This window comes from Mesocricetus auratus, unplaced genomic scaffold (genome assembly GCF_017639785.1).
Source record: "Mesocricetus auratus isolate SY011 unplaced genomic scaffold, BCM_Maur_2.0 Super-Scaffold_100029, whole genome shotgun sequence".
Taxonomy (NCBI): domain Eukaryota; kingdom Metazoa; phylum Chordata; class Mammalia; order Rodentia; family Cricetidae; genus Mesocricetus; species Mesocricetus auratus.
The window spans coordinates 13619953-13643328 of NW_024429210.1; the positions used below are offsets into that span (position 1 = coordinate 13619953).

General features: G+C 37.9%; 1 protein-coding gene across 2 annotated transcripts in view; it reads right to left on the reverse strand.

Annotated features, from left to right (window-relative positions):
• Rel (REL proto-oncogene, NF-kB subunit) overlaps positions 1-23376 on the reverse strand; it is a 36775-nt gene that overhangs the window by 9059 nt on the left and 4340 nt on the right. For both annotated transcript variants that reach the window (XM_040733217.1, XM_013113572.3), the window contains exons 2-5: positions 13041-13183; positions 8270-8418; positions 4795-4886; positions 1810-1950 (exon numbers count right to left, since the gene is read on the reverse strand). In XM_040733217.1, coding sequence (XP_040589151.1) covers positions 1810-1950; positions 4795-4886; positions 8270-8418; positions 13041-13183 — 525 coding nt within the window. The remainder of the gene's footprint in view (positions 1-1809; positions 1951-4794; positions 4887-8269; positions 8419-13040; positions 13184-23376) is intronic.

A 23376-nucleotide genomic window follows, 5' to 3' on the forward strand; every position in this document is an offset into this window, starting at 1 on the left:
TCTTACAGAGACAATTTCTCATTGAGAGTATCTCTGTGTCAAAAGAAATTTTAGCTTGTGTCAGGTTGACATAAAACTAGCCAGTACAAGTATTATATTTTATTATGTTGTAAGGAGAAAAATTTGAGGAAAATAATTTAGAAAATAGATAAAAATTTTAATGTACAGCTAAAAGAAACAATATTTTTTGTGTGTGTTGTATGTGTGTTGAGGTATGTCTGTGTACAGGTGTGTGTGAAGCACAGGTAAGCATGCACATGTGTGAAGGTCAGAGGGCAATCTTAGGTACTTGCTAGTCCTCAATTTCCACCTCTTTTGAGACAGTTTCTTTGTGTTTTTGAAGCTATGTACACCATGCTAGCTGGCCTTTGAATATGAGCAATTCTCCTGTCTCTGCCTCCCAAATCTTGTAAGGGAACACTGTAACTAGTCTTTTTATATTATTACTTATAACCCCAGGGCAATGTCATTTTCATGTTTGTGCCCAGTATTATTATAATACTCCTCCAAGGCACCCAAGGCTCTCTGATAAGAATGATCTACCCCTATACTCCTGTGGACCAGCATTCTACATGCAAAACAGGTATAGCACACACCTGGTCAGTGCGTGTGCCAAAATATTTTGGAGGACAGTTTTACAATCTTTTCAAATAAACTTCTATATCCTCTGATACAGTGTCTGTCAAAATTTGTGCTTCTGAAAATAAATGCCAGAAATATTTGCATAAAATATGAACATTCAGGAACCAGTGAGATATGTTAAGTGGGTAACATAACAGGCTTGTCTGCTGCCAAGCCTGACATCTTGAGTTTGATCCCAGGGAAGTTGTCTTCTGACCTCCACTTACACATGAATACATTACAGATAGATAGATCGATAGATAGATGTCTTTAAAATGCCCACATAAATATATTTATTTCAGTATAATTTGTTTACAAAAAGAAAACAAGAAAGAAATGAACCCAATACCCTTTAACTGGGTAATGATTTCTTAAAATTAATATATAGTCATATAAAATACGTGCCAGGAAAGGTGGCACATGCCTTTAATTCCAGCACTTATGAAGCAGAGGCAAGCAATCTCTGTGAGTTTGAGTCCAGCCAGGTCTACAAAGTGGGTTCTAGGACAGCCTGAGCTGTTACATAGAGAAACTCCGTCTTGAAAAACAAAACAAAAAGTAAAAAGAGAATATGCAGCTATTGGAAACTTAAGTGGGGCCTGGGGTATAGCCTAGTGTTAAAGCACTTGCCCAACATGTCCAATGTCCTGCATTCAATTGCCAGCACTGTTTAAAAAGAAAAAATAAAGAAAAGGAAAAATGTGACTGAAAAAGGTTCAAGTACATTGCTGAGAGAAAAGTTTTGGGATTTTTTTTTATTTTATTTTATTGGTCTTTTTAGACAGTGTCTCACGTAACCCAAGATGGTCTTGAACTCACTATTCTTTTTTTTTTTTTTTTGAGACACGGTTTCTCTGTATTGTTTTGGAGCTATCCTGGAACTCTCTCTGTAGACCAGGCTGGCCTTGAACTCACAGAGATCTGCCCGCCTCTGCCTCCCGAGTGCTGGGATTAAAGGTGTATGCTACCACACCTGGCTTCTTGTTTCTTGAGACAAGGTCTCACTGTGTGACCCATAATGCTTTATCCTCCTGCCTCAGCCTTCTGACTGCTACATACTCATACGTGAGCCACCATACTCATTTAACATACTCCTTTTCTAATTAAGAAAATGCTTAAAGCTTTTTTTAACAATTAAGTAAATAAATCAAGCTAAGACTACAGACATAAGAAAATTAAAGCACTTACGGTTGTCATAAATTGGGTTAGAAACCACGGGAGGAAGAGCAGTTGTCAAGTTGCCATGTTCATCAGGAAGGAAAACTTGAAAACACAGCCTCACCACATTTAGGTCGCAGTCTTCAATGTCCAGCAGCTGCTGTTCAGGGACTATACAGTACAACATGATTTTAGAACACAGGGCAATTACATAATACAAAATCCTGCAGTCTTTCTCTCTGACCACAATGCCCAAGAACCTCAAGCAACACCTAAATCTGCACAAAACTAGGATGGTGCACACTCTCAAGAATAGCTTCCACGTCACACAGTCACTACCTAACAGGGTAGGATACATATTCAGAGAGAACTGTACCAGGAACCTGGAACTTAAGGGCAGATTCGCAAACAGCCACAAATGAAAAGTCTTAATTCTGGATACAAGTTACAGACAACAGGAAACAGGCATTCTTCACTTAATATAGTACTTGGCCCAGTCTGCAATTACCTTCTAAATCTAGCAAGATTCACTGTCATCCCTGTCTTTATAGGTAGGACATTGATTTTAAAGAGAGGAAATTATTTGTCCAAAGTTTCACAGCTAAATGGTAGAAAAGACATTTGAGGCAGAGGCCACACTAACTGTGTACCAACACTTTAGAGGTGAAATGTGAGGCAGACATCAGATGGTGTAAGCTTACTTAAGAGTTAAGTGTAAGTCAAGTATGCTTAAAAACAAACTATACAGTGGGCATTTTTATAGTTCTGAAAAATATAAAAACTTGTCATAGACTACAGTAAAAAAAGACTTTATTTCATTGATTTTGAAAAAATTCATTTCTAAAATAAAATATTGCAGCCTTTGAAATGATACTTTAGGCCTATAGCAATAAATTGTTACTAATATATGCCATATTTTAAAATGCATGAAATTCGTTGTTACATGAAAATTTTACTTGGGAAGTAGACTGGTATTAAAATTAAAATGCTACCTGTGAAAAACAACCAAATTGCCCAGTCTTACAGAGAACAACCAGGAAAAAAACATAATTTTACACAATGGCAGTCAATCGGTATCAGGAGTTACTTGACATTGAAATTTATTGCAGTATCAGCATTCTTAAGCCTAACATCTGAGTCTATAAAAGCATGCCTGTACAGCTAGAAAGGTCAAAGTATGGCTGTTGGTAAAGAGCCCACCTTGCAAGCACAAGGTCCTGAGTTCAACCCCAGACCATGACAAAGGGCTGGTGCAGCAATGAGACTGATAACCCATGCTGAGAAGGTACTTCTCTGCATGCCAGCATAGCGCATGATCTGTACTTAGGTCTTTATCTTACATGATCACCATTAACATGTACCACTTCCATCCTATTAGGCAAAGTTCTGTGAGCTCAGAATGGGTGTGTTTGTTTCATCTTTGTATTTTCACTAAACATTGACGATAGAAGTTTACATATAATATAATTTATTAAATTTCCTCAATTAATGAGTGACTAAAGGCACAGATAGAATACAAGGTTATCCTTGGCTACATAGTGAGTTTGAGGGTGCAATCTCAAGTAGCTTGAATTACATGTGTGTTCTACCATGCCTAGACCAACAAAACTATTTAAGTAACTACACAGGACTTTAGAAGAAAGACTTTAAGGATAACTGCATCCACTTCAGCAATCACTTATCTATTTAGCAATATAGAATGCTAGAAGGTACCAGATGCCATACCCAATAGTATCATAAAAAAGAAATGCTAAAGGGGCCAGGGAAGCAGCTCACTTGGCAGAGTGCTCGTTTAGCACACAAAGAATCCTTGAGTTCGATCTCCAGCAATGCATAATCAAGTGTGATGGTGATCCCAGTACTGGGAGGTGGAGGCAGGAGGATCAGAAAATTCAAGTCATTCTTGGCTATACAGTGAGTTTGAGACCAGTCCAGAACACATTAGACTCTGTCTTAAAAACAACAACAACAAAACCAAATGCTTAAACTAGGCATGGTGGTATATGCCTCTAATTCCAGCAGGAGGGCCACTTGAGAGAGGAGGTATGGCATCTGAAGTCAGCCGGTTCCCCAAAACAATAAATTAAAAATAAAATGGTTGGTAAGTGCTATTACCAATGAAATACAGTCAACAGCAAGGCATATTCTGCCAATACAAAAGCATACTACAAAAATGTTTTGAAAGGCTAGAGAGGGGCCTCAGTGCTTAAGAGCACTTGTTGCTCTTGTACAGGACCTGGGTCTGATTCCCAGCACCCATGTGGTGACTCATACGCATCTGTAACTCACGTTCCATGGGACCCACGGCCCTCTGCTGGCCTTCAAGGCACCAGTTGCACATGTGGCACACATGCACAAGCAGCCAAACACTCACACATAAAACTAAAGAAGTTAAAAACGTGTTGTGAGTGGCCAGGTGTGGTGTTGCATGCCTGTAATGGCAGAATTTGGGAGGCAGAGGCAGGGGCAAGGCCAGCCTCAGTAAAACTGCAATTCAAGTCAGCTGGGCTGTGTGAGATTTCTATTAAAAAAAAAAACAAAAACAACTGTGGGGGTGAGGGAGGAAAGTATGTTATAACATGGTGCACATTCAACACTCAGAAAGAAAAGCGAATACTGTTTGTTCCACCAGTAGCCTAAGGAAAAAGCATATTCAAAAATAACCAAAACACCTGGACGAGGGTTTAGTCTTTCATTTATTTGTTTTAGCCAGGCATGGTGGCTCACACCTACAATCCAAGCACTTAGGAGGATGAGGAGGAGGGAGGACTGCAGAGTTCAGGGATGGTCTGCAATATGTAGTACAGACCAGTCAGAGCTACAAAGGAAGACTTTATGCCAAAATAATCAATAAGAAAGGAGAAGGGGAGGCTTCCTCAAAGACAACGAAGACACCGTCTACTTAAATACACTTGATTCCTCAGGTCCACATATAAGTCAACAAGTAGAATTATAAATAGAAATCACAGTCTATTGATATCCAAATTATAGGAGAAATTATAACAAAATACTTACCACTGAAAGGATTGATTCCTGCACTTATTCTTAAAATAATAGCTTCTTTCACTTCTTTTTTCTTTACGCACCGAATACCCAAATTTTGAAAACTAAAAGCAAAAAATGAAACTTTCAAAATCAAATCATAATTAAACAAAAAATATGACAGAAATCAAACATATTCAACACTGGGAAGTCACCTTCCTGTCAAATCCAGCTACTAGATCTCGAATCCTACTCTAATTGTGATAATAAAGATACAAGAATAACAAATACTAGGACTGTCTAAAAGAATTGTCAATAGAAAAATAGAGCACATGGTGGCACATGCCTTTAATCCCAGCACTAGGGAGATGGAGGCAAGTGGACCATCCTCAGTTACCTAGCAAGTTTGAGAATAGCCTAGAATATGGGAAACACTGTCTCAAAAGACCAAACCAAAAAAGCATATATAGTACTATGCCACTTTCAAATATACTATTTTATAATTATATATCACAAATATACCAGTAGATCAACATTTAAAAAACACCAAAAATCAAAATTTCACCTTCCAAACAAATTCATGATCAATTCACTAAAATTTGTGTATCAAGAGGTGCAAAGACAGTATATCTTGCTCCTATAGTAGTGCTAACTATATTTTTGAAAGATTGTATGCATTAGGGAACTTAAAAGTTGGGTAATTGGAGATGAACATTGGTATTCCTGGCTTTGTGAACATTTTAGAGGTTTGACAGCACTGGGGCACAGAGTCTATTGTGGCCCCATTTATGTAGTTTCTCCACTTATACTTGATTCCTCTGCTCGTTTATGCTGCCTCCCTAGGTCATCACTGAAAAGTGTATCATCAAATACATCAAATCACTGCAAGCTGCTATATAGTGTCTTGCTGTGTACTCTAGGCTGGCCTCAAGTTTTTTCATAGATTATAAAATACACTTTTATAAGATTACAATAAAAGAAGTAAAGTGCTTTTTATTAGAGAGGTTTAATACTAACAATATTTAGCAACAGTTTCAAAAGGTCATTTATGGAAAACTTCTCAATAGCTACAAATATTATTCATTTGCATATGTGTAATACAGATGATGGTAGGGGAACTCCCCTACCACCACCAGTCATACTTGTTCCCACATGGAAAAACCATGACATCACTCAAGATGGGTGGGTGTGAATAAGGAAGCAAAACTCAATGATAAGAACATCACCATTTCTTCACATTTCATTTAGCACTTGCAGCCAGAGACTGCCTGGACCACCTTACTCCACATTCATGCTGCTTTTATGTTCATGCTTTCATGCTTGACACTCACACCTGTGACTTTATTAGCACCTAAAATAACTTTGCCATTTCCTTCCTCCACCTCCAATAACAAAAATAAATAAGTTATGAATTCTAAATCCTTTCCTGAAATCCTTTAACAAAATAATTGTCTCTTTGAAAGATTCTTAGTGTGTTTTTTAGTTTTTCTCTAATAAAAGGTTTTAAAGACTTCTTCAACCTAATGTACACTACTTAGCTCTGTTTCATCTAAATAGTCTCATCTGCTATACATAGATTATTAAAAGTAACAGGAGCTTAAAAATTCCAAGAGCTAGGTCATTATTAACTCAGTAGTATAGTACTTGTCCGGCACTCATGACACCCAATACTAGAAGAAACAGAAAAGAAGGGAATCAGGAAAAAATTCTGACTTAAGGAAGCCAAGAATCATTAGGGTATTTGGTTCATTCTCCCATTTATTCCTTCATAGTCATTCAACACACTTTGGAATTCCAACTGTGCATTAAAATTCTAGAGAGGAATGGAGATGCACAATTTCTCCCTTCATGGAACCTCAGTGTCTGGAATGGGCAATTGGCAAACTCTAATTCATGGGCCAAATTCAGCATACTGCTCTTCTTGCAAATAAAGTTTGTATTAAAACACAAACATGTCCATACATTCATGAATCATTTGTGGCCACTTTCCTGCACAACAGCAGGGTTGAGTAGGACACAGAGTCCAAAAGGCTTGTAAAGTATATGATGCTATTAGCCATTTACAGAAAACTCACTAGCTCAAGTCTGGTGAACCACCAGATAATCACAGGCAAAAACACTCAACTGAATCATAACAACTTTTATGAAGGTAAACATACTTTATGGGAAGGAGCATATAATGGGATCAATTCAAGGTGGGCAGGCAGGCTTCCAGTGGAAAGTGATAATATGAGCTGGATTAGGAAGATGAAAGAAACAGGTCATGAAACGGCCCTATGAAAGAGCACTGTGAGCGGAGCAAACTACAGAATACTCTTCCAACTGAAGGTTAGAGATACACGCCACTAGTCTCAGAACTCAAGAGGCAGAAGCAGGTGGATTTCTGAGTCCAAGGGGCAGCTAGGGCTACACAGAGAAACCCTGTTTTGAAATACCAGAGAGAGAGAGAGAGGTGCAGGGTGAGAAAGAAAGAAGTTAGAGGCACTAGTGTGACAAAGATGAAAACACAGGGGCCATATGGAAGAACAGCCAGAAAACTATGAATTAAAACAAGCTTGTCGCCGGGTGTTGGTGGCGCACGCCTTTAATCCCAGCCTGAGGTCTATAGAGCAAGTTCCAAGACAGCCTCCAAAACAATACAAAGAAATCCTGTCTTGAAAAATCAAAATCAAAACAAAACAAAAAACCCAGCTCTAATGCCAATGGTAAAAAACTAAAAAATGTAAATATGAGGTTGCTGATAAAGGCATCTGCCATCACTGTTATGATAAAGCTCCAGAGGACCTTGCTTGGGAGACCGTGGCGATTCCACGGCAGGCCAGGGTATCTGAGGTGGAGGGACAAACATGCCAGGCAGACAGAGCTTAATGAACAGTTTTATTAGAAAGGGGGAGGGAGGGGGGAAGGAAAGAGAAAAGAGGTAAAGAGACAGAGAGAGAGAGAGAGAGAGAGAGAGAGAGAGACAGAGAGACAGAGAGACAGAGAGACAGAGAGAGAGAGACAGAGAGAGAGAGAGGGAGGGAGGAAAGGAGGGAGGGAGGGGGGGACAGAAGAGAAGAGGAGACAGGAAAAGTCCTGTCTCTCTGCCCCAGGAGAACAGAAAGAGAGCGGGAAAGAAAGGAGCAAGAAAGCGAGCACAAGTGGGTGGGGCCTTTCTTTTAAAGGGTCCTTTGCACCTGTGTGCAGACTGTGCAACCACGATCCCTGGGCTGACCAGTGTGCGGCCTGAGTGCATTCTGCCAGGTGAAAGGGGCAGGCCAGCATATGCCTGAATCCTTACAATCACACCTACTGACTCAAGTTCAATTCTGAGAGTCCACATGGTGGAGGAAAGGACCAACTCAGACCTCCACATGCACCCCATAGCACATGCATGTCCCCAACAGATGAAAAATAAAGTTAAAATTTTTAATGTATATATAGTAAATTAAATCTGAAACTGGTTTTGCTAAGAACTAAAATTATACCCTTGTCCTGTTGCCAAAGATTTCTGTGACTGTATACTTACAACAGAGGTCTACGCTCTGGTCCAAATTCTGCTTCATAGTAGCCATCTCTGCAGTCTTTTCCAACTAAATCATGAGGATGAGGTTTATATGGGTCGTTTTTTGTTACTAATGTAATTCTCACTTTTCCTTTTCCATAATAGTTCATAACCTGAAAGGGGAAATTAATTGTACAATCCATAAATATATCTTGTTAAGAACAGATCTACTTGATAGGTACTGTGGCATATACCTGTAGAGCCAGCATTTAAAAAGCTGAGGCAGAATTGGCACAAGTTCAGTGCCAGCTAGGGCTACATACAATAATACCCTGTTTTAAAAGCAAACAAATATAAAGAACTTATCCACCACTGACTAAAGTTCAGATATTCAACAGTTTACTTGAGATTAAAGTTTCCAGAGAATACTAGCAGAAAAAAAAACATCTCTTAACTCCTGAAATGTTTCTTTTTTTTCCCCCTAATTTCATCTAGCTTTATCATCTGGCTATTAATTTTCCTTTTAAAACAAATAAGCACACTGGGCATTGTGACACACACCTTTAATCCCAGAATGCAGGAGGCAGAGGCAGAGGCAGGGGCAGAGGGAAAAGCAGGCAGATCTTTGGGAATTCAAGGCCAGTCTGGTCTACAGAGTGAGTTCCAGGACAGCAAGGGCTACACAGAGAAACCTGTCTCAAAAACAAGCACAAAACAGGTTGAGGATGTAGCTCAGTGGAAAGAATGCTTACCTAGCATGTATGAGGCCCTGGGTGTGATTCCCAGTGCCACAATAACCATACTCAAGAATAGAGAGCAATTTTTAGAAGTGCAAGGTCTTCCTCAGCTGTATGCTAAGTTTGAGGTCCACTTAAGCTATATGATATCCTAAATAAATAAAGTTAAGTTGATACCTTTTTATTTGTTTATTTTTTTTTCAAACAAGGTTTCTCTGTGTAGCCCTGGCCGTCCTGGAAATCACTTTGTAGACCAGGCTGGCCTCAAGCTCAAGAGATCCACCTGCCTTTGCCTTCTGAGTGCTGGGATTAAATGTGTGTGCCAACACAGTTTGGAAAATTGATACATTTTATTTTAGCCACAGAGCACAAGGAAATGCTTAGAGGTTAGTTTTTTAGTGCTTTGCTCTTAGTTACTCTGTCATACCATAAGTATACCTTGAAAAAAACTTATTTAAGACACACTGGAAATAATAGCAAACAAATATGACCCACCTGCCTCTGTCTCACAAATTCTGAGATTAAAGACATGTTCCATTGTGCCTGGATGTTTTATATTTTATTCTTTGAAAGTTTCATATGTTTATTTATACAATGTATACTGATCATAGCCACCCACTGCTACTTTCCTCTTTTAAAAAACGAATAGTAAACCGGGCGTTGGTGGCTCACACCTTTAATCCCAGCACTCGGGAGGCAGAAGCAGTTGGATCTCTGAGTTCGAAGCCAGACTGGTCTACAGAGTGAGTTCCAGAACAACCTCCAAAGCTACAGAGAAACTCTGTTTCTAAAGAAAAAAAAACATAACAAAAAAACACTGCCTTTCTAGATGAAAGAGAGGCAAAAACTACAAAAATAGGCTGATAGAGAAAGAATTCAATCTGGAAAGAGTTTAGGACCTGTTGGAGCAGAAAATATACAATCATACATACGTTTTTGATGCATAAATTTATATGATTAAAGAATTAAGGGTTACTTTGATGGTACTGTCACCAAGAAGTGCAATCTCTGGATATCACATAGTACCCGGCCAGTTGCCCTCTGACCTCTACTTACACACACACACACACACACACACACACACACACACACACACACACACGGTGGGAGTTCTAAAACGTTCAAAAATTAAAAACAAACAACAACAAAAACAGAAAAACAGTCCTTTGAGGACACATAGCCAATGGGGGAAAAAAACTTGTGGAAAAAAGCAGGTTTTGAAATTCACCCTTGACAGCACACCCTCTATAGAAAACAGAATCGTGGGTGCTACTATGTTCCAGCAGTTCCTCAGGGACATTAAAGGTGAGAGGAAAAGCTGGGAATCTTGGCAGAGAGTTGTGACCTTCAATAGGAGCAACAGCAAGATCACCATCTCCTCCAAGGTACCTCATCAAAAGATATTTGAAATATCTCATCAAAAGACAAGTTTGCAGGACTGGCTGCGCTTCTGGTTGTACATCACTGCCAACAGCAAAACAGGGCTTGGAAATGTCTGCATTACTTCCAGGTTAACTAGAATGAAGGAGAGCAGGGGAATGAGGAGCAAGACACATTGGTCTGGAATGTTTTGTCTGAATTTATAAATAAAATTTAGGAACTTTTTTAATGAGGAGCTAAAATGTCTCACAAGATTGGAAGAATAGAATTTTTAAATTAACTTTTCAATGCATCTCTTCCATTTGAATACTTAAAAGAGCTTAGAAAACCCTACTCTATACTGTTGTCAAAAATGTGACTTAAAAGCATGAGTTATGGGACTGGAGTGACAGGTCAACAACGAAGAGCACTCCATGGTCTTCCACAGGACCAGAGTTCAGATCCCAGCATCCATGTCAGGCAGTTCACAACTGCCTCCAACTTCAGCTTCCGGGGATCCAATACCCTCTTCAGGCCTATGTGGTTCTCCACCCCCAAATATGCATTTTCACAGATATATACACATACATGTATAAAAATAAAAAATCTTTTTAAAAACTTCAGTTTGTACAGTAGACAGGACAAAAAGCTCTAGGCACACTGTTATACAATATGGTGACTGTGTACAAATACACTGTATGTCTCAAATACCTAGGAGGAATTTGAATGTTTCCACAGTAATGATAAATGTTTGAGCAGCTAAGCATGTTTAACCTGATTTAAGAATTACATGATGTATACATGTATCAAACATTACATGACATCCCATTAACGTGTAATTTCAGCATTTATACATAAGTTAAAACAAAAAGAGAAATTTGGAAATCAGTATGTAACTTAGTAATTGACTTATGTTTTAACTTTGAATTCTCCTTAGGTTCAATAAAACAAAGTATTAAAAAGCTAGTTACAAAGCAGTGATTTCAGGTCTAATGACGAAAGATTAAGAACCACTTTTCGAACTGTATTTTGAGATGATTTATCCACACTGGTTTCTGGACCCAAGTAATTCTCCTACCCCAGCCTCCCAACTAGATGGAATTTCAGTGGGTAATATTGCCCCAGACTAGTTTTTGTTGTTGTTTTTTGAGACAGGGTTTCTCTGTGTAACAGTACTGGCTGTCACTTTGTAGACCCGTCTTGGCCTCAGATTCACTGAGATTCGCCTGCCTCTGCTTCCCAAGGGCTGGGATTAAAGGCATGAGCCACCATTGTCTGGCCCCCTGACTAGTTTTTACTTTGTTTTCATTTATTTGTTGAGACAAAGTCTTGCTTTCAAAGTCCAGATTGGCCTGGAACTTCTTATGTAGTGTAGGCAGTTCTCAAGCTCAAGATCTGCCTGTCTCTACCTCCCAAATGTGTAAATAACAAACATGTGCTACCATACCAACTCACCATTAAGCTTTTTAATCAGCCTCTAAATGATAAAAATCAGCCAGGCATGATTGCACATGTGTATAATCCAAGTACAAAGGAAGCAGAGGCAAGAGGGAATATTGCTACAAGTTTTGAGATAGCATAGGCTAGTGTAATTTTTGTTTCAAAACACCAAACATGAACAAATAAATTATAAAAATTAAAAGGCAAGTAAATATAATTTATACATATAGCATAAACATACTTTGGTACATTTGCCAAATTCATTTTCAATCAAAAACTACTTTCACAGGTTAGGGATGTATCTCAGTGGTAGAATACTTGCCTAGCATTCCTAAGATTATTAGGTTCAGTCCCTATGACTGTCTGTCAAAAAACAATATAGAAAGACCAGTAGCTTGAGCACGTGTGATACCAACTCTGCTATCAGGAGATGGGAAGCAGAAACAGGAGAAGTTAGTGGACCAGGTAGCCTGACATATGAAATGAGAAAACAACACGGCACCCTGCCTCAAAAAGGTGGAAAGAAAGCACCAACCCACCCAAGGCTGTCCTGACATCCACATGCGCACTGAGGTACAAGAGTGCCTGCATTCACACACACACCTTAGACACACACACACACACACACACACACACCTTAGACACACACACACACACACACACAGAGAAAAAAGTGATGAGTACTGGAGATATCCAATAAAGGTAAGGAAAAGGGAGGGGGAAAGTTTTTCTTATTAATAGCCCCAAGACTAAATGATTGCAAAAAAAAATTAGAGTTTCCAAATCCATGTTTAACATATACAATAATTCCTTCTCACCACTACATAGAGAATGTTTTTTCCTCACTAAAAGCTTTGTTTACAAAAGAGATCAGATCCAAGGCTGTCAGTGTACAGTAAACACCATGAATCACTGCAGTTACATTAATACATGAACTATAGTAGGAAAGATTCCACATTTTTTAGGAGATCCCCCTACACATCTAGTTATGCAAAGCAAGTTCAAGAAAAAAAAACAGGGGAGGGGCAAAAGACTGTGGAGGTAACTGTTAAGAAACTGAGTCTTCCACTAAGCGGTGGTGATTCACCCCTTTAATCCCAGCACTTGGGAGGCAGAAGAAAGTGGATCTCTTGAATTCAAGGCCAGCCAGAACCACACAGAAAAATCCTGTCTCGAAACAAAACAGAAAACAAAAAGAAACTGAGCCCTTAATGGAACTGCTATCGTGAAATATGAGCCACTAAAAGTGAGACCCTTACCTGGATAGACGGGTATGTCCGATTGTTGTCTGTGCTGTGCTCCCCAGGGATGCTGCCTGCTGATCGCCCTTCACATTTGTATCTAAAACGCATCCCCCTCTGTCTTGGCTGTTCAATTATTTCTACGTAGGGATTATATCCACCTGAAAATTTAAAAGGAACAGCGCAATGAGATTAGAATAGCAATATAATGTATTTTAATGACTTGGATTTTAAAAAAATACACCAAAGTTCAAATATAGCCATCAAAGACTAGATGAGGATGATACCTTTTCCCTCACACAAATTGAACTCCTATGTAGTATTAGCACACAATTGATTAGTGCTTTATTGCTTAATACATATAGCTAACAACAGTATTAAGTTCTGAGATAACCACATAAGACCAATTAGAAGGGTTTTCTCCCAACACTTCCCAATAAAGGTGAAGAAACTGGGTAAAATGTACTTCACTGCTTTATTTTAAATTAGACGCTAAGTATGTGATAAGACACTCATTAGAACTTAAAATGCACAAGTCTGCAATACCAAAGGATCTGTAAACAATGTACAAAAATAAGTTCCAGAAGTTACTCCAGGCTCAACTAAATTTTCAACTCAGTTCCATCCGCATCTCATAAAAAATGTAACAGATAATATAGATGAAATAAAATAATTTACTTTCCAAAACAAATGTAATTAAAAATGTGCACCCTCAGGATAAAATACTAATACATACAACTATCAGGTGACTGTGTTGAGTGGAAGAAGCTAATCTAAAACAAATACATACTATAAGATCCACTTATATGAAACTGTAGGATACACAAGCCAATCTATAATTAAGTAAAGGTGATCATTATTTGGTTAAAGCCAGGAGATGAGAAAGTTTGAAGGATGGTGGACATGTTTATTTTTACTGTTAAGGTATATATATGTATATATATATATGTGCTTATACACATATATATGTATGTATAAACATACACAAACACATCTATTTATTTATTTACTTATTTCCAAGTGTGTGGGTCAGGACTTTAATATTAGCTGTCTCAAAAGCAAAGATAGGCTGATGACTGTGAATTCAAGACCAGTCTGCTCTATATAGATAGAAAGTTTCAGGCCAGTAAGGGTAGATTAAAAAGATCCAGTGACTACCCCCAAAGTCCATCTTTGGGGTCCTAATATGAAGTTCAGGTTTAAATAGAGAATAAGAGTTATGCATAACAATAATTAATCAGTCTTGGTCATAAATAAATCTTGTCTTAAAAACTAAAACTCAAAAAATTTATATATAATTATTACCTTGCAATTAATTAATTGTATATCAATAAAGCTTTAAAAACATATGCATCTTCATTCTAAAAATTAGCCAAGGCATGGAAATAAAAGTTCAAAAAAGACAACTGTGTTTACAAGTTAGGATAGGTAACTACATATTTTTATTTTAAGAGTATAAATTCCCCAAATCATAAATCCATTTCACTAAGGCTTGTCCTGTTAGAATGCAAACAATCTTGAGAAATGTTGAAACAATGAATCTTTGAAATACAGTATGGGACAAGGCTATACCACCCAGCTACTTCCATTTTCTTTTCCTTCTAGAATTTACTATGTAGATCCAACTGACCATGAACTTGCAGGAGGCTGCTTCTGTCTCCTAAGTGCTAGTCTCAAAACAAAACAAGACTCAGAAAGATTCTGGCAAGACCCTGGTTAATTATATCTTATTATTAATATACTCTGTAAAATATGTGTTAAATTCTTAACAAGTGTCACACAGACAAGAGGTAGTCAATAAATGGCACTACGATTACTTCAGATGCTGTCTTGAAGACAGTGACAGCACTATCACACCATCACTGCCACTCTAAAGGACTTTATATTCAACAGTGAGGCAAACATCACAATTATTAGCATACAAAAAGGGGGAGAGTACTAACAAAATTCTGAAGAAAATTATAATAAGAACAAAAGAGGAATCTAACAGTTTAAGAGGGGAAAATGCAACAAAACAAGAGTGAAAAGACATTCTAGAAAAGGGGAAGTAACTGTCTATACAAGGTGCATTAATCACTAATGGAAGTGGAGTACGATTCCACTCTTAGAAAGAGAACTGAAAGTCCAAACACATTCAGTAATATGGATTTCATTTTATATGTGGAAAGCAATCAATGCTTTTATTTGGGGAAATCACAAGATCAGATTAGTAGTCTAGAGAAAGAATTCTGATGGTAGTAGATAGACTGAAGAAAGAGAAAATAATCAATTTAAAAACTACTTACATACACACATACACATGATTTTCTCCTATAAATACATATATATAAGAGAGTAACAACAATAAAACAGAGCAATTGTGGAAAAACTACTATGATGAGTTACTTAAAAGTTTTTATTTATTTATTGAATTTTCTTTTTAATATTTTATACTATAGTTAAAAACAAATAAATGAACTAAGGAAAATGAATCCAGTGAATACCCTGTCTCAAAGAACAAGGTGACAACTCCTGGGAACCAAGGTTAATTAACACCCAGTGCTGTGGAACAGTCTTTGTACACTGTAATATGTGTTACTCTCATTGGTTAATAAAGACCTGACTGGCCTATAGCTGAGCAGGAAGAGACTGGGTGGGAGAGCCAGATTGGGACCACACTGGGAAGAAGGGTGGAATCTCAGTAATAACCAGCCAGACACAGATGTAGCAACAAGCCATGAGCCACTTGGTAGAACCTAGATAAGACATATGGGTTAGTATAAATTGTAAGAGCTAATCAGTAATAAGCCTGGGACACCGGCCAAGCATTTATAATTTATATTAAGTCTCCATGTCAGTTACTCAGAACAGGTGGGCGTTAAAGAAAAATCCACCTATAACCCAAGGTACACACATGCATACTTGAACATATATACACACCTATGCATGGGAACATGCGTGAGTGTTCACACACTCTCTCTTACACACACACACACACACACACAATCACTTGTGGCTATGTGGTTTCTACTTTGAGTTACTCATAAATTATTGCTACCTCTAATTTTATTCATTTAATTCAGACCTCTTGTTCTAAATTTAATCACTCATTTGCTTAGTCAACTACAGAAAGCAGGCCTAAGGACCTGGGTTCAATCCCAGTACTACTGAAAACAAAAGAACGCAAACAAACAAAAAAAACCCAACGGGGTCAGCGGGTGGGAACTTGATTTTAATTCAATCAAGTTCATAATAATTACTAAAAAGATAAGCAAATGAGTATCTCACAATTTATAAATCATTGCATATGTAAACTTTACACCTCAATATTAAATATTTATACTTTTTTTTTCCAGATAGGGTTTCTCTGTGTTAACAGCCCTGGCTATCCTGGAACTCACTCTGTAGACTAGGCTGACCTCAAATTCAGAGATCTATCAGCCTCTGCCTCCCAAGTGCTAGAATTAAAGGCATGTGCCACTACTGCCCAGCTATATCTTGTATTCCTGTAAGACTATTTAAGAGGATGTGCATTTCTTTTCAATTCTGTTAAATTCAACATGATTTTTTTCAGTGGCATCTTAAGGAATTTATGTGGTTGAACTAAAAGGTCAAACAAATCCCAGCACACTACTTTTTAAAAGGTGTTTTGGTGGCAAATTGATATAGAATGACATCATTAACAGTAGTTGTTAACTTTTTTGAAGAAGTATAAAAAACATAGTAGGGGCATTCAAAGCAAGTTATGCATTTCTTTAAAACAGTGAGTATATCTATGAAATTATGAATTACAAAGAAATGTAAAGTTAGTTGTTGAAAATGTTATTTTAAAATATCTTGAAGTAGTAAGAATTACCTAAATATTGTCATATAATATCATGCATTTATATTTATTTTTCCTCTTGCACAAACTCTTCATTGAGCTGGGTGGTGGTGGTGCACTCCTTTAATCCAGCATGGAGATAGGTGGATCTCCAAGTCTGAGGCCAGCCAGGTCTACAGAGTTGAATTCCATGAGAGCCAGGCCTACACAGAGAAACCCTGTCTTAAAAAAACAAATAAAAAAGAAACTCTTCATTGATAACAAGTCTCACTAAAAACCAAGTTTCAGAATTTATAGTCTGATTTATATACATTCCCCCAGTTGGAAATAACTTTCCCTTCCTGTAAATCGGTGGTTCTCAAACTTCCTAACGCTGTGACCCTTTAACACAGTTCCTCATGTTGTAGGGATCCCCAACCATAACACTATTTTTGTTGCTACTTCATAACTGTAATTTTTGCTATAATTATGAATCATAATGTAAATATCTGATATGCAGGGTATCTGATACGTGGCCCCACAGGATGAGAAACAATGCTGTAAACCATCATAGAATTTTTGTTTACAGAATTATTCCAAAGAACATTAGTTTAAGGAAGATTAACTATCATGTTCTTTATTTTTTGAGACAGGATCTCATTTTAGGGCAGGCCTCTAAGTTGTTCTGTAGCCTAGGCTGGCCTTGAACAAGTGTTGAAACTACAGGTTCCGCTATCATAGGGCTTTGCACAATGCTGGGGATCATATCCAGGGCTTTCAAATACTGGGCAGCTACTCTATTGAGCTACATCCTCCTTTTTTTGAGACAGGATCTCATGTAACCTAGACTGATCTCAAACTCAATGCTTAGCTTGATGCTTTCCTTGAACTTCTGATCTTCTAGACTCTGTGTTCCAAGTACCAGGGCTACAGATTTCTGCCACCGCACCCAGCTTTGTTATTGAAGTAATGCTACATGTTTTACTTCTTCAAGTTACTGAATGGCAGAAATTGTATTACTTATTAATGCCTTAAATTAACATCTGTTGAGAGATTAAAACCCCAAAGCTCTTTTGTGTCAGTCATTCAAAAATTAAAGTACTGTATAAATGATTAATCATTTCCTCATTAGATTCCTCTGTAACTGAAAAAAATACTGCTTTGTATGAACTAGAACTACACCTCCATGCCTTCTCATATCTGTTCATATCTATGACTTTTAAAACCTTCCTTGCTATGAAATTGTTTGTATTGTATATCAGCACAGTGAGCCAATCATGTCCTTCCTCAATATTGATTTGCAATGCCATTCCTCTTGAAGATGAAAAATGCAAAAATGCAGTCCTCAATGGAGAGGAAGAAGGGAAAATTATAAATCAGGGAACCTTAGAGAAAAGAAATACTCTTAACCAAGATTACTAAAAGTCACTACAGCTTTTAAAAGCACAGAAATGTTTTCAAAATTGCTTCTAAACAATTTAATTTTTTTAACCAGGGCAGTGTAAAGCAAGGATTGAACCCTATATTTTGAATTGCACTGTAAATGCTAATACTGACTAGAATAACCTTTGAATTACAGCTAAAATTCTTGCAATATACTTAAGATTTCATGTGCACTTGGACAAAAAGGAATGCTCTTTGAAAACATTGAGCCTATTTACTTTTCTTTTTACTATTTACTAATTTTTACTATTTACATTTTCTTTTACTATTTACTAATTTGCTATTTAATCATGTACTAATTTCTATTTTCTAATTCTAGTATGAGATTTTAAAATTAAAAAGAAATTACACTGAAATTTTAAAAATAGATCAATTGTTCGAATCATATATAAAATAGGCATATCCACTAAAATGTTATTGCTAGAATAAGAAGTTAGAATTAAGTGCACATACACTAATTAAAACATACACATAAGTATTTCTCACTGATCCTCTTAACTTTAATCTTCATAAAGAGAACTGGTATTATTATCTTATTTTAGAGATGATAAAACTAAACTTGAAAATAGTATGCAATTTTGAGAAAAAGATTATTATTATTATTCTATTCCTTTTTGTTTGTTTATCTTTTGAGACAGTCTCACTGGTCAGGAACTTGTTTAATAGACCAGACTGGCCTTGAATTCAGAGCTCTGCCTGCCTCTGCCTCCCAAGTGCTAGGATTAAAGGAATGCAGCACTATGCCCTCTCATACACATATATATGCATACTAACAATTTTTAATAACATATCAGTGTAGAAGTCATAAACCAAGAAACTAACAAATCTGACTACCAAATGGATGTCTTCTGGGTCTATGACGACAGATGAGATGAAAAGAATGATAAAGAATAAAATTGTTCCATGAAATCTTTTTGTTGAAAGAAAAAAAGTCATAGGAGACATTAAATTGAAGAGATGTAATTACAACTAAGGTTTTGAATAAATCAATTACTTTATTTATATAACAAGAAAAAAGTAGTTAAGCATAAAATCACAACAACAGACATGGCTATAGCCTATAACCTATAATCTAAAATCAATAAAGCTACCTGAAGAACACAAGGCAAATACTTAAATTCAAAGTAGTCTCTGGAATAAAGTTAGTCCTGGGGCTATACGTCAGAAACCACCTATGTAGCTTTTCCAAACTGTAAGTTATACCCTAACCTCACAGAGATCTGAAGAGAAACACAGTTCTTCAAGATTAAAGCCCAGACAGACTTCTGAAAAAGCCTTCTAACTTAGTCTAAATACTCTAAAGACCAAGTTCTCTAAAACACAAGGAAGTAAAAACAACAATGAAGTTATTCAGGGAAGCAACCCAAAGTTCAGATCCAAGTATAGATGAGATTATGAATAAAACAGGCAAAACAATCAGGGCTAGTTGTCATTTCTTTTTCTATTCCACTCACAAGAAAGAAAGAAAGAAAGAAAGAAAGAAAGAAAGAAAGGAAGGAAGGAAGGAAGGAAGGAAGGAAGGAAGGAAGGAAGGAAGGAAGGAAGGCAGGAAGGCAGGAAGGCAGGAAGGCAGGCGGAGGGAGGGAGGGAAGCTTATTCAAGGGAAGCTTATTCAAGTACAACGTAGAAAACATTCTAAAGCTAGATTTTGACTGCTTTCTTTAACAAAGTATTATTTTGAACTATTATCACTCCCTCATTATTACAAAAGAGCACACAAATGATGGTCATACTAACCAGAGTTGAGAACAGTGAATAGAGTGCCTCTGTCTAATAGAAATCCTATGTAACAGACTTTGCCTGGGACCCAAAGGAGCAAACATCTAATATTAATACACTCTCAAATATCATCTTTATTCATGCTGGAAAAAAAGTAACTAGAAGTTATCCTTTTTTCTTCCTGACAGGTCCATCAAAACCTAATTCAAGCCAGACCCGGTCACTCACACCTGAAATTCTAGTACTCAGGAGGCTGAGGCAGGAGAATCAGGTCATCATAGCTACATAGCTATCCTGAGCTACATGAAACCCTATCTGAAAAAAAAAAAAAAAACAACAACAAACCAACATCACACACACAAACACACATATACATATATTCAATATACCCAGCTGACTTTCAAGCAGGAGGCATTCAACTGACATATCTACCCAAGGCAAACCAAAAGGAAGGAAACACTTTGCAGCAAGGTTTCACTGCTATGGGTACAGGAAAAAACCAAGTCCTAAGGTTTTTACCTGCTAGAATGACAAAGTAATGTTTAAAGTCTTTCCTAGAATAAAAAATACATGGCAGCATCAAATCATCTCTATTACGATTTCAGACTTAAATGCAAGAGATTCCGTTAAATACAAATTTCACATGAACAATTATTTTTGGATAAATGTATTCTCATTTGCAATATTCAGATCATGTGCTCATAAACACAATTATTCAGAGAACACAGATGGAAGAAAATTGAGACAAAATCATTCTGAGTCCCTTAAATTGTTTTTGAGAAAAAAGACCACACACACCCTGTGTTCCTAACTGTGCTTTTGCCCGTCATGTCATTTTCTCCACTAATTCTCTTTGTTGCGCATTACTAATTTTGATAACACTTTTATCTCTTTTTCATGTGTTTCGTTTCTGAAATATTTGTGAGCAGTCTTACTTTTTAAAAAAAAGGAAGTCATTTGTTTTAGCTAACCACTCCTAACTTCCAGCTCTATTATTAAAGTGTAAGCAGTCTCTCAGCTGCATTCACTTTTATTAGAGAAAAAAAAGAGGTTATCTTGAAATTCACATACAGAAAGTTGGTGAGTAGTACAGTCTACAAAAATAATTTGTCTGTGCTTCCTGTTATGTGATACAGCAAAATAATACTAAAGAAAAAATGTGACTAAACACAAACTTTCTAAAATTTAAAGCACATTTCACCAAAGACATACATATTAATCATTAGTAATCACAATATGTGCCACAGAAGGTATCTGTGCCCCCCATTTTGTTCTTTTTAAGAAATAATGAGAAGCTTTAAATATGGACATAAAGTAAATAAGAGTAAATAGAATAGAATCACAAGAATAATGATTTTGCCTACTACAACTAATCATATCAAAAGGCTAGAATCAAAGCACAGTATTTTTAAAAGGACAATGAAAATCAATTTAATGGCTAGAAAGGAAGTCATAATTTGCTAATTTACATGAACAATAATTAGATACATCATGTAAAATCCTGTTTACTTGTGGCATTTATATGATTCTGCTTATTCGACTGTGATCTATGATACTTTTACACTATAGGCACCACATATTCAATTACACATACCTATTTACATATGGCATCTAGAGAGAAATGAACAAATGGTCTTAAATGCTTGATAATCAATAAGAATACTTTTCAAGCTTTCAATACTACACTACAAAATAATCCAAATTAGTGATAAATTGAGCAAATTTTGTTGCTCTTAACTTAATGGAATGGGGATTTTATATGTATTTCATAATTTTTTCTCTATATGGCCTTTATAACTGATAATGTACCCAGACTCCTTTAAACTATATTTTCCCTTCAGGTTTCAAATAACCAAATTACAATTAAAATGACACGATGTATTTTAAATAGTCTAATTAGTGTAGCCCTTGATTAAGAAAAAAGCAAGAAGATAACAACACTACAACTTACAGATTTATTTTCTTTTGTTTGTTGGTTTTTTTCCCGACAGTACTGAGGATCGAACCCAGGGCTTCACAGAAGCTGAGCGAGCCCACTCTCAAGAGCTACAACCTGAACACAACTTTGAAATTCTTGTCATTTCTTTAAAAACTGCCCCGTTTAATTTTGGGAACCATTTGTATAGTAACACAAAAGATGTATCCTTAGACAAATTTCAATTGTATGACACTTCAAAATCATGGCTGTCTAACAGTACTTTGTGTAATAAATGGTTTTTCTTTTGAAAAAGTTCAAGTATTACATTCATGTACTACATTAAAATCCTGTTAGGTAGAAGGCAGAGCTGTTTTATTTAACAAAGCCTGCCACCCTACAAGTCTCTTGCAACATCTCTTTCTGGTTACAGTGAGTTAATGAAGTATTTGGAGCCTTCTTTGTACTTTTAATATGAACATGAGTTCCATTTACGAATTTGCAAGATTACCTGAAAGTCTGGGTTCATTTAACTGGGTAAAGAGAAAGTTGAAATATTTTAAACTCCACTTGTTTTCCCATGCAAACCACAGACAAACTGAAGTCAGGTGTCATGTGAGACACCCGGCTTCCTTCAGGGCCTACAGCAGGAGGTAAGGCATTGTTCTGTTCAACTCTCGGGCGTTCAGCGAGCCTGCTACTTCCTCTTCTCGGCTGGACGCCGGCCGCCGGCTCCTCAGTGACCCTCGGGGTCGCTGGCAAGACCGGGGTGCGCACCCGCCGGGCCGAAGGTGTGGCTGCCGTCCCCTCCGCCCGGAAAGCCGCCGCCGCCGCCGGGGGCTGCGGGACGAATCGCCCGGCGGGCGCGACGGCGCGGCTGCGGTGCGTGGAGAGCGAGCGCGCAGTCCGCGTTCTCCCCGACGCGCTCCCTCCAAGGACACTCACTGAGTGACCACGTTTCCCTCCCACTCGCTACTTTCCCACTGACTGTAAAGCACAGTCGGAAACTCGCCTCGCCCTCTCGCGAACAAAAATGCTGGAGCAGGCTGCGAGCCGACGTCTCTGAGACGCGAACTAGACGCGGAAGCCCTTCTGCTCTACGGGGGGAAGCTCGTGTTTTCTCCCGGAACGAGGGGACACGCCACTCGGCGCGACCGTCAGCCCAGCGCGGCCAGCTACGGACACAACGGGGCGAGGAGCGCTCGCCCGAGGCCGGAGGTTCGGCTTCTCGCTCGTACACCGCGGCTCCACGCCGCTCTTCAAACGTCCGCCTCCTCGATCGCGCCCACCCCGCTAGCCCCACGCCGGCGGGGAGTGGAAGGGCTGGCTGTCTCTCACCAGCGGGCCCACTACCGTGCGCCGCTTCGGTGTCGCTCGCAGACCCCGGAGCGGTAACTTTTTAAACGGCTGACAGTTTGCCAGACGAGACGACTCGAAAGGCAGAACGAACGTCCCAGCCCCAAACCGGGCCTCCCACAGCTCCTTCCCGGGTCTCG